General features: G+C 44.2%; 1 protein-coding gene across 1 annotated transcript in view; it reads left to right on the plus strand.

The window, feature by feature from the left end:
* grk4 (G protein-coupled receptor kinase 4) overlaps positions 1-12,073 on the plus strand; it is a 128,327-nt gene that overhangs the window by 87,136 nt on the left and 29,118 nt on the right. The window contains exons 4-5 of the mRNA XM_052019362.1: positions 3,079-3,156; positions 4,621-4,721. Coding sequence (XP_051875322.1) covers positions 3,079-3,156; positions 4,621-4,721 — 179 coding nt within the window. The remainder of the gene's footprint in view (positions 1-3,078; positions 3,157-4,620; positions 4,722-12,073) is intronic.

The raw sequence follows: 12,073 nt of genomic DNA on the forward strand, positions 1-12,073 counted from the left end.
CTTTATCTTGTATGCATATGTTGACTAATGTAAAAGGCTCTATGTCTATTTCACTCCTGTCATCCTGGTGGTTGCAGGATGATCGATAATATTTGTTAATGATTATACACAGCACTGTTACAATCAATGAATCTGTACCACACCCTGAAATGATGCAGGGAAAATCTAGGGGATGGAGATTGGACTTCACAGTGATGGAGCATATAGAGCTTGTTGCCTCACCTTCAATGACCTGGGTTCAATCCTGATCTCCGGTGCTGTCTCTGTGGAGTTGGCACATTCTCTTCTGGCCTCGGGTATCCTCTGGGTGCTCCGGTTTCCTCCCGCATCCCAAAGATGTGCGTGTTGGTAGGTTAATTGGCCAACGTAAATTGCACCTGGAGTGTAGGAAGGTGAGTGGTGGAATCTGGGCAGAGTTGATGGGAATATGGGGAGAGTAAAACAGGATTAGTACAAATGTGTGCTTGACTGTCAGTGTGTACTCAATGGGTCGAAGGACCTGCAAGTCTGAGAGTTCTGCGAGCCACAAGTCGAAAGGCATCTCCTCCTGAATTGGAAGTTCTGCATGGACTCATCAAATCAGACCCTGGGGATGTGTTCTTCAACCCTGAGCGTTGAGAAGGAGAATGAAGAGCAGGTTTGCAGGACATTGCTTTCAAGGGAAACAAATCTGCAGTTGCTCAATCTGAAACAAAAACAGAAGTGCTGGGAGAACTCAGCCAGTCAGGCGTCATTGTGGAAAGAGAAACCAGTTAATGCTTCAATTCTTCGACCTTGAAATTTCAATTGACTGAAAGCATCCACTGCCTTTTGTGGGAGTGGGTTCCAAATGTTGGGTTGCAATGTCCGAGCTGATAAAATGCCTGGTTAGGGATGTAATCAAGTGCAATAAGGTGCAAATTAGCTAATTTTATGATGCAGATGTGAGGGTGGAGACTTGCAACAACCGTGCTAAGGAAGTGGAGGCTTAGTGAGACTGTGTTATTTGACTCTGGGGCAAAGGAAAAATTTGGCTGCAGCAAATCATTCCTCAATTTCTGCTGAATCTGTCATCAGTTGGATTGCATGTGGTGCGTAGAAGGAGAGAGCAGGTTTGACAGACTGGTGGCGATGACTCAAGACTCTTTATGTACCTGACGGGAAGCACTGGCACGTTGCCTGGCTTTTCTTGGCAAATCACATCATACTGACCCCAAGTGACCTGCAATTGGAAAGCAATGCCATTTATCGGTTAGAGAAAAAATGGCTCACAATTTTGGAAGATTGTTTCGAGGGTGTGATCGTCAAAAGGTTTGACACCAAAACCATGAGATATTGGGGCAAATAACCATACCAAATATAGTCAGGAATGTGTAGAATTGACCCGGAGGCTGGATCTTGATGTGGACCTTGTCCAGTTATTCTGTGGGAGAGGGAAGTTGCTCCCTGCTGATGTCTTTCACTCTGCGGTGCAAATGAAGGAAAGGTTCAGAAGCAGAGAAGGATGCTAATGGGCAATATAGACATATTGGTGGAATGGGCAGGTAGGTGGCAGATGAAGTTTATTGCTGAAGCCTCTGAAATGGGAAGAAAAATGAGAAGCTTCAGAAAGCCACAGCATAAGAAATAGGAACAGGAGTTGGTCAATTGTCTCCTCTGTCATTCAACAAGATTAAGCTGATCCAATCTTGGCCTTGATGACGCTTTCCGCTTTCTGGCCTTGACACTCTACTAGTTTAAATGTCTCTGCCTTAGCCTCCAACAACCACAAGCATCTTCCTGTATGTGAGGGGTGGCTGCTCGCTTTGCACGTTATCCCCTTGGTGCTTTCATATTTACCAGGGCTCCATGATGCCACACTCGGTCAAATGCTGCAGTCACTGTCACCATACCTGGAATTCAGTTGGACTCAGGTCCTCATTAGTTTGTCATATAAAGCAGGGTGCAATGAAATTCCTTGCTCACATGAAGCTCACAGAGTAAACAGCATGCATGTTAATAATAAAACAAGAAGTGCAAAATGGCAGAATAGTGCAAAGATTGTGGTGCAAAAAGAAATGCTAAAGTGACAATAACAGAAGAGGTAGCGTTAAGAGTCTGAGAATGTGGCAGCACCACTGGGAAGGGGATGTGAAAGGGGTGATTGGTTCAGAAGTCTGATAGCAGTGGGGAAGAAGCTGTTCTTAAGTCTGGGCATCTGGGCTCTCAAGCTCCTGCATCTCCTCCCAGAAGTTAGGAGAGAGAGAGGGGAATGGCCAGGGAGGCAGGCACCCTTGACGATACTGTTAGCCTTCCTGATGCAACGCACTGTGAAGGTGGACTGGATGGAAGGAAGTGACGAGTCTTTGATGGACTGGGCAGTGTTTACCACTCTGTGGGTTCCCGAGGTCCAAAGCAGAGCAGTTACCGTACAGATTGTTCTTGCACAGAGCTGGTGCAATCTCAATGTACAGAATGATCTCTCCATGCTATAATCATTCTGTGAATTTTGTGAATTAATTCTTGGTTACGTTCGAACAATACTGCCCACATTGACAACATGAAATAGAATGCTGGAAATGTGCAAGTCAGGCAATATGCATGTGGAGAGAAACAGTTAATGTTTCAGGCCAATATGTTTCCTTCAGAACTCAGTTGGAGGGAGGTGTGATGGGTTTTAAGCAAGTACAGGGGCAAAGAGGAGGAAAGAACACCAGTGAGCCTCTTGGGTGGAAAGGAGAGCAAATTGTGGGAATGGAGCCAATGAAGAGACGTCTCCAGACGTGCAAATGGAAATAGCAGAATTATTATGTATTGCTAAAGTGTCAGTGTTTGTGATCTGAGGTTGTAGGTGTTAGTAATTTAATTCTCTTTTTAATACACCTCTACTTTGACCCACCTTGTTTCTTTGTGCCATAATAAAACAAAATGCTGGTAACCCTCAGCAGGTTGGGCAGCATTTGTGGAAAGGGAGACAGTTAATGTTTCGGATGGCAAACCCTTTCTCTCTACAGATGCTACCTGACCAGCTGAGTGCTTGAGTGGGAGCAGCAGACGGTTCACATTTGTACCTTTGCTCCACTATATTGCTGACAGGTGTCTGTGATGCTCTGTTTCCAGGCAGATTATGAAGTGGCTCCAGATGAGAAGAGGCAGGATTGTGGACTTCAGCTCTTGGAGACCTATTTCAACAATGGGGTATGCTTTCAGTACTATTTCTCCACAATTTGTGATCTCATAGAATACTTAATCATCTTAATGCACAGTTGTGAAAGTCTGCACTCTCTCTTGAGGTTTAAAAATTAATCTGTGTTTGTTTTCTCGCCCTTTCTTGACAGTTTTCTTTCAAATTAACCCTTCCCCTCTTGCCAAATACATTGAATACATTGTTGTATGCTTAAACACACATACTCTTCAAACATGCACACTAAAACTAGAGGGCAGAGAGGGGAAAGATTGAAAGGGGATCTGAGGGGGCAAGTTCACACAGAGTGTGGGTGGGTATATAGAGCAATCTACCAGAGGATGTGGTAGAGGCAGGTACCATTACATTTAAAAGACATGGACAGATACATGGATAGGAAAGATTTAGAGGGATATGGGCCAAGTGCGGCCAAATGGGACTAGCTCAGATAGGTAATTCGGTAAGCATGGTCAAGTTGGGTCAAAGTGCCCTGTTTCCATGCTGTATAACTCTGTACCTGCATTTAACTAGAGTCATTCTTCCAAGGAAGCATGAGGCTGAATATATCTTAGCCCACGTGTACAGGTGCACGTTCATCTGGGTGGCGACTGAACAGTGTTTGGAACCAAAACCTGATGGGCCTTAATTAATCTTATTAGTCAGTTTGGAATTGCACAGGTAAATAGCTTCAGCTGTTTAAATTTTTTTGTCTCGTTCAAGTTGATTTGAAGAATTAAATTTTTGAGGCGTTTGTATGTGAATTCACTGTTGGATACGGTACAAGGGAGAACGTAGCAGTTTTAAGGACTGTTGTGGGTAGTTTGTGAGGTGGTGTGCACATACTGCTGCTTATGCAGGACCTCTGTGTTCCTGATGCATGGGTGTCGAGGTTCTCAATACCATCATGAATGCTGCTCCTCCACTTTAAGTGGTCGTGGGCCAGAGATTCCTAGGAGTCGGTGGGGATTTTGCATTTCCTCAGAAGGCTTTGAATGAATCTCTTTCTCCGTCTGCCTGATAATTTCCTCCCATGACAGAGCTCGAAATAGTGTACGTTTTGGGACACTCTAAGACTCATTATAAATCGACATTCACTTTAGTTGTATAGAACAGTACGGCACAGGAATAGACCCTTCAGCCCACGATATCTGCGCTGACCATGATGCCAAATTGAACTAATCCCATCTGCCTGCATATGATCCATATCCCTCCGTTCCCTGCCCGTTCATGTGCCTGTTTAAATGTCTCCTATCCTATCTGCTTCCACCACCACCCCTGGCAGCACATTCCAGGCACCCACCACTAAGTGTAAAAACCAAAACTTGCCCCGCACATCTCCTTTAAACTTACCCCCTCTCACCTTAAAGCTGTGCCCTCTTGTATTTGACATGTCTACCCTGGGGAGAAAGACTATCTGCCCTGGTAGTTCTAATTGCCGAAAAAAATATCCGATTAATGCTGGCATTGTCTATTTGCAGTCTGCGGCCCATTTACCTGAAGTGCCTGTGGATACCGTAAAGCAGTGCAAGGAGAAACTGGAGCAGAGTCCTTGCAAGGAACTCTTTACAGAGTGTGCTAAGTAAGTTGTGAATCTCTATTGGTGTTGAATTTGCATAGATTGGAAAATATTTTTTTAAGAGTGGGAGAAAGAGGCAATGGGGATTTAAAAAAAAGCCACTTCATGCAGAGAGCCCCGTGCCCAAAAGGCTGAGTGGTTTTCAGGAAGGTAAAAGGGGTGCAGAACTGGGAAAAGATATTTTGATACCTTCCACATTGCCTTTCTTTTTAAAATAAAAGGTGAAAACATTGCTGGAAATGTGAAATTGAAATACTGGTAATGCATAGAAGACAAAAAAACTACTTCAAGGGAAGTATTTGGTACGTGCCCATTGTCTGAACTAAAGAAAGGCAGAAATATATTTATTGGTCTGAGATGCAAAAATCGATGTGGTTTTGTTGTTAGCATCTGGAATACACCACCTGAAAGACTAATGGAATGAGATTCTGTTCTATTTTAAGAAAAACCACAATTGGACGTATACCTTGCACTGTTATGGGGAAAGTTGTGGAATATGAAGGAATTGGATAACGAGTATGGGCCAAGTAGACCTCCTCCTCCTGTGCTATAATCAAAACAATGAAGTGGGAGGTCAACAGGTCTTGTCTCAACTATACAAGATTGTTGTTGCCAGCAAGCTGTGGCAAGAGTGAGATTTCTATCGAAAAGGTGCCCAACTCGGAGACGAGCAGGCTATTGCTCAGCCAAGGCTGGAAAATATTTTCCATGAAGCTGAAATTTCCATGATTTCAAGCCTTGACGCCTGTCTGCACTATTAGACCGTGGTATGTGGCTTAGAGAACCTTTTTGAGAAAGACAAGGGTGAGTGAATTAATCAGGGAATTGTTGGCCTTGTTGGAAGCCAACCTTTCAAGAGTAACTTGAGTGCCAAACCATTTACTAGTTCTTTGTGCTTTTTGAGACCATTGGCAAGAAGAATTAAACAGCAAAGGTGACGATGGCTGTGGTTGGTTTACTCTTGTGCCGTTCAGAGTAGCGATATGATGTCAATGGAAGAAGTGGGTTTGCTCCTCACGGCTGTGCAATCAGTTTTATTTTTAGCTACCCATATGTACGATCACACATCTGAGTCTCCATGCCTTGCATTCAGATTATTTTGCCTAATCATGCGAGAACGTTCATGGCTAACATCTATTCATCTTGGGTTTAAGTTGGAGTGATGGTGGACCAGATGGAAAGTCTCCAATTTACTCTTGCAAGAACATTATACAGTGTAGAAGGTGCCTACTCCATCGTTTGGCCTGTGTCAGTACTTTACATGAGCAGCTCAACATGTCTTACTCGCCCTACTCGTTCCCCATTGCCTAGCAGTTTCCCCACCACTTTAACCAATTCCATTTGCAAGTTATTGGATGTTCTTCCAGCAGCCTCGAAAGCAGTTCATTCAGATCCATTTTGTTTGCTTGACAATTAACTCGAGGCTCATTATCCATGGATTATTGGCTCGCTTACCGGAAACGGTTTCTCCTTATTCTTTCAAAGTCATTGTTGTAGATCTTGCCACCAGCTCTGCTTGGAAGATCCCAGTTTCTCATGTTCTTCATGTCAGGACTCATGTCCTGAGTGTAAAAATCAAATGTCTAAAACTAAGTTCAATCTGTGCGTTGTTTCCACCACTTGTTTTGGATCGTGAGAGGTTGAAATAAATATTGGGGCAGTTTCTTGGAGGCTAAAATGAAAGTAGGGGAAAAAAATTTGCAGACGTGAGACTGCAGATGCTGGAATCTGGAGCAAAAATCAAAGTGCTGGAGGAATTCAGTGGGATGAGCGGCGTCAGTGGAGGCAAAGTTTTGGGCCAAGACCCTGCAAGAGTGTAGTGGGGAGATGGCCAGTCTAAAGAGGGGAGGGGTGAGATGGGGACCGGTAGGTGATGGGTGGAATCAGGCGAGGTGAGGGATGATGGGCCGATGGAGTGGGAGGGTGAGTTCAGAGGCTGGTGGGTGATGGATGGAAACTGATAAGGGGAAGCAAGGGGTTAGACAAATGGAGCCAGATGGGAGGGAGGGGGAAGATAGATGGAAGGTGACGTAGGACCAGGTAAGGGATGGATGATGGGCGAGTGGGGCAGGGTAACAGATCGAGGAAACAGGTTGGTGGGGAACAAAGGGAGAGTGAGACCAGGTGGGAAAGGAATACAGGGAGTAAGGGTTACCTGAAATTGGAAAATTCCATTCATACCATTGGGTTGCAGGCTACCCAAATGGAATACGAGGTGTTCTTCTAGTTACAAAACTTGCATTTGTATTGAGCTTTAACATCTGTTCCTTGACATCCTAAAATGCTTAACAGCCATTGAAATGCTCTGGTGTGTGATATGAATCCACCACATTATGCCTCAAAGCTAGAGTGATCTGAGAAACTTTGAAGGAAAACATGTTTGAGTAATCTACTGGAGTCTTTTTTTTTGAGGATGTCACTACAAGAACAGGTCAGGGAGGAAACAATGGGTATGGTGTATTTGGATTTTCAGAAGGCATTCGGTAAGTTCCCACACAGGAGGTTGTTCAATGTGGAATTGGGGGTAACGTATTGAGAATTGGTCATCTACACAAAGGAAAGGGTGGAAATAAATGACTCATCCTCGGGTTGGCAAGCTTTGACAGGAGTGGTGCAGGGATCAGTGTTTGGGCCCAGCTAGTCACAATCTAAATCATGAGGGGGGGCAAGATGTTGCATTTCCAAGTTTGCAAACCCCCATTCTTCCTCTGGACCTCACTATATCTATCAATTGCAGACTGTTTGCTTGACTCCATTCATTTTCCCTATCCTCATTCAAGGAAAAACTACGGGCTCACGTACTTTTCATGTTTCTACCTCCTGTACTGATTCTGTGGGGCTGGAGATGGAGGGAGCAAAAATACCTCTGGGATTGGGCTTAGTTTTATTTTTCTCAAATGTGATCACTGCCAGAGGGGAGAGCAGGATTAGGAAGTTTCCAGTTCTTTGAAATCCTGAATCTTGTCGATGTGTTTTAAGTACTACAGTGGAATCAGAGAGAAGGGTATGTGTAATAACATGTACCTTTCAGACTGGGATAATGATTGGATTGGGAGCGAGCAAGGGGACTAATGTTGCAAACCACTGGAGCATTGAGTTGAAGGCACATGGGATAAACCTAGTGCGTCTGCAAGAGAAAGAGAATCGACTGTACTATTGTTTGGAGGAGAAGAGGTCTTTTGTAGTCTCCTTCCCTGAGGGACGAGGACATTACATTAGATGGGTGCCATGGATGATAACCACACATTGAATGGTGGGGTGGTAGTTCAGCATGAGAGGGTAATAATCTTGCACAGGGATTTGGGAGTTATCAACTTGCACTGAGGTTGCAAGGGTCTTCATCCTGCGGGATGAACTTCCTTCCGTGCATACTCTGCATAACAGACAACCCAAAAAAGGGTTGAGAGATAACACGGCAGGTGAAACCATCTCTGCTGGTGGTGCTTCTGAGATTTTCAGCAGCCCCTTTCTTGGTGGCTTATTACTGTGACCTTACTTCCACATAGTGTGGAGAGAGCATGTCCAAACCTTGTGTGTGTGTGTGATCCCAACCAATCCATTTCTGGTCCTTCCCTTCCTTTTGAGCTGTCAGCAGATTTTTATGATTCAGCCTGATCACTGAATGTTAACGAAGCTAATTTAAGAGCCAGAGCGTGTAGCTGGATTGCATTGTGACTGCAAGATAGCCTACAACAAAGAGAAAATACTGTGCGTGCTGGACAGCTGAAATACCGGTATCAGTGGTAAGAGATTAACAGTTGTCCTCATTCCCACTTCCTTTTGTCATGTACCATCATTCATTTTGATATTTAATCTCTTCTGTGCTTCTCTGATTGAGATAGCTGTAGCTTTTGGGAAGAACTCTTGCATCTGTGTCAGAAGGTTTTCAGGTTCAAGTTTCAAGTTGATTGTCACGGGCATACATACCCAGATAAATGCCATGAAAATTTGCTTTTTGCAGCACAGTACATGACAAATATAAATTGCATAAACTTAAATTAACATAAATTGTACATAACTTGCACGATGGAATGAACAACTGACATTAGTGCAAGTTGAGGGAAACGTAGTCTGAGGCAGAATTGGGGTTTTTCAGGTCTGTCCACGAACCTGACGGCAGTGGGGAAGAAGCTGTTGTTGAACCTTGAGGTGTGGGTCTTCAGGCTCCTGCCTGACGACAGCAATGAGAAGAGGGCATGGCCCGGATGGTGGGGGTCCTTGATGATGGATGTTGCCTTCCTGACACATGGCCTCTTGCAGATGTCCTCGATGGTGGGGAGAGCTGTACGTGATAGAACCGACCGAGTCCCACCACTCTAACAACTTGCGTTCCTGTGCATTGAGCTCCTGCATCAGCCCAAGGTGGTTGTATGTTCAAGTCTAGAGATTTGAACGCAATCTTCAGTACATCATTGATGACAGAGTGCTTTGTACATTGAGGTTATGGAAGATGCAGAAATGCAAGTTATTAGTACAAGAAAAATACATCTGTCTGTCCTAAGTATTTCCAGCAATTTCTATTTTTATCTCAGACTTCCAGCATCTGCAGTTTAGTATCTTGGCGTTTACACCTCTTCTTCCCAAATCACTCCCCAGCACCACTCCCATTTTCCAACTCCTCAGACCAGTTTAAAACCTGAAAAAAGTCCCTTTTTTCAAAATTTTCATTAATATCTGGCATTGTTTCCCGCTGTTGAGTTTTTCACCATTTTTACTACCTGCAGTGAACCTTCTGTTGCCAGACTTCCAAATTGGGTAATTACTTTATCCAATACGCTAAGAAGAGTGCAGAAATTTTTTATGGGGGTGTTGCTAGGACTGGAGAGACTGAGTTATAGGGAGAGGTTGGGCAGGTGAGGACTTAATTCATTGGACCGTAGGAGACTGAGGGTTGACCTTCAAAAAAAATCATGAGGGGCATAGATAGGGTGAATGTGCACAGTCTCTTTCCCAGGGTTGGGGAATCAAGAACTAGAGGGCAATGTTTAATGTAAGAAGGGAGAGATTTTAATAGGAACCCGAGGGGCAACTTTTTCCACCCAGAGGGTGGTCCATATATATGGAGTGAGCTGCCAGAGGAAGTGGTTGAGGCAGGTACATTAACAGCATTTAAAAGGCACTTGGACAGGTACATGGATAGGAAAGGTTTAGGAGGGGTATGGGCCAAATGAGGGAAAATGGGGCGAGCTTCGAGGGGCATCTTGGTCAGCGTGGACCATTTGGGCTGAAGGGCTGTGTTACTCCTCGATTCTGATTCTCTGTAACGTCCCCATTAATGTAAGTACCAATGGAGGTTGGGACATAAGACATGATACAGGAGGTCCCTTGAGCTCATTGTGCCCTTCGAAAAACCTATCCAATTTGCCCCACTCCCTGGCTCTTTTTCTCTACCTTGCAAATGCCTACCCTGTCAAGCATGATTTGGCTTCATTCTTTCCACTCGTGGTTTGAGTTTTTGTCCAGCAGTCAAATGTACTTTGAGGTTGTGGGTGGCGTTATCTGTAGGTGATATATTTGGACTGAGAAATGGTTTCATTTTTAGTCGTTGCAGGAGTGAAATTTGGTCACAGGCAATCCTTGTGCATCCTACCCAGTGTATATAGCACCATCTGTTTACCCCATAAAAGAGATGGTTTAAAATGACTCCCTTTGCTTGTTTATCAGAGGATGGGGGTTGAGGTTGGTGGAGGGGTGTGAGGAAGATGGAGGAAAAGGAAGTGCACGTTCACAATTTCCACCAGCAGTGCCTCAGAGCTATTTCCTTAAATGGGTGATTACTGACATGTTTGCCACAAAGGGTTTGAGGCCAGACTACAGGACTTGCTTTAACAAACTGGTTACATACTGTAATGGGTGGGTTCTTCAGTAATGTTTTAGATGCAGTGCTTGATAGGGTGACAGTTTTGACAGGGAGCATCCTTGAATCTTGTGAGTTGAAAAAACTCACATTTGTGACAACCACAGAACAAAAACTCCCCTTTATACAACCCCTTCACAATGGTGAAGTATTCTAAGGTGCTTCAGCGTTGCAAAAGAAAATTTGGCACTGACACAAAGATTTTAGGACTGGGTCTTCAGAATCTTTCAGGGTTAATGAGTGAGTTATTTTCTGTTGTTAATTAGTATGAAGTGATGGTTTCATTCTGTTTACTTGTGTTGGCAGTTGTTTGTACGTTATTTATCAGGTCCAAAGTTTGTTGAAAAGGAGCAGGGCAGGATATAGAGGCATAAATGCAGCGAGAGAAACTTCTGTACTGAGTCTCCAGTGCATACAAGTTTACAATGGGCAAATGGTGGTGGGTAACTCATTCTTTTTCATGAACAGGTTTGTTTCACTGAAGGAGCAAGGTGCTATCAGATGCCAGCTTTTGTGGAAACTTTAAACAGAGGCTCGAGTATCACTTAGGTGGGCTTATTAGATCCCACACCCCTATTCTGAACTCAGGAATTTTCCTGAGTGTGCTGACTAAAATCGACAAATCTGCTAAATGCTTGTCTAGCCAATATAATGTTCTTATTTGTGGAAGCTTGCTGCTTGTAAATTTGTAAAGTACTTTGATATCCTGAAAGGAAAGTGAAGGATATTACCCTAATGCAAGTCTATCTTGCTTATTGATTTAGCATTGCTGTACCAATTTAAAACAACTTAATGAGCTGTTTGTATGGCTTTGAAGAAGGTTACTGGTCTGAAACTTGGTCTGCTTTTTCCTTTACGTCATGGCCAGTTGCAACATCCACTTTCTGGTCCTGTTTGACCTAGTTGTGGGTCCACAAGCTTCCTGATGACCTTGCTCGTCACCATTCAGCAACCCCTAACACTGAGCTTTGGTTCTCTCCTGCCTTGGGAGGAAGAGCTGCAGGATCTTTTAGCACAGGAGACCGTTTGGTCTATTGTGTCTGCGTGGGTTCTTGGCAAGAGCTGTTCAATCGGTTGCAATCCCACAATTGTCCAGTAGACAGGGTAGCGAGAAGTGTAGACAGTCTATGGAGGAGAGGTTGGTTTTCGTGATGTGCTGAGCTGTGTCCGCAACTCCCTGCAGTTTCTGGCAGTCTCGGCCAGAGCAGTTGCCGTACCAAGCCATGATGCATCTGAATGATGGATGCCCATCGACAGTGGGTACTTGTTTTCAGAATATCCCCAGTCTCTGTCAAACCATAAAGATTCTGGGTCAAAGAATCCTCAACCCTTGGTTACAATTTGGTAGAAGTGCTCTTGGTGAAATTATTTTCATCCAATTAGCAAGTGCCTATGATTCACTTAAAGACCCTGACAGGATAGGGGAGCTGCAGTCCCTGTTTGGGCAGTGTAGTGCAAACCCATACCCAAGTCGTTGACCCTGAATTAACTAAAAATA

This window comes from Pristis pectinata, chromosome 7 (assembly GCF_009764475.1).
Source record: "Pristis pectinata isolate sPriPec2 chromosome 7, sPriPec2.1.pri, whole genome shotgun sequence".
Taxonomy (NCBI): Eukaryota; Metazoa; Chordata; class Chondrichthyes; order Rhinopristiformes; family Pristidae; genus Pristis; species Pristis pectinata.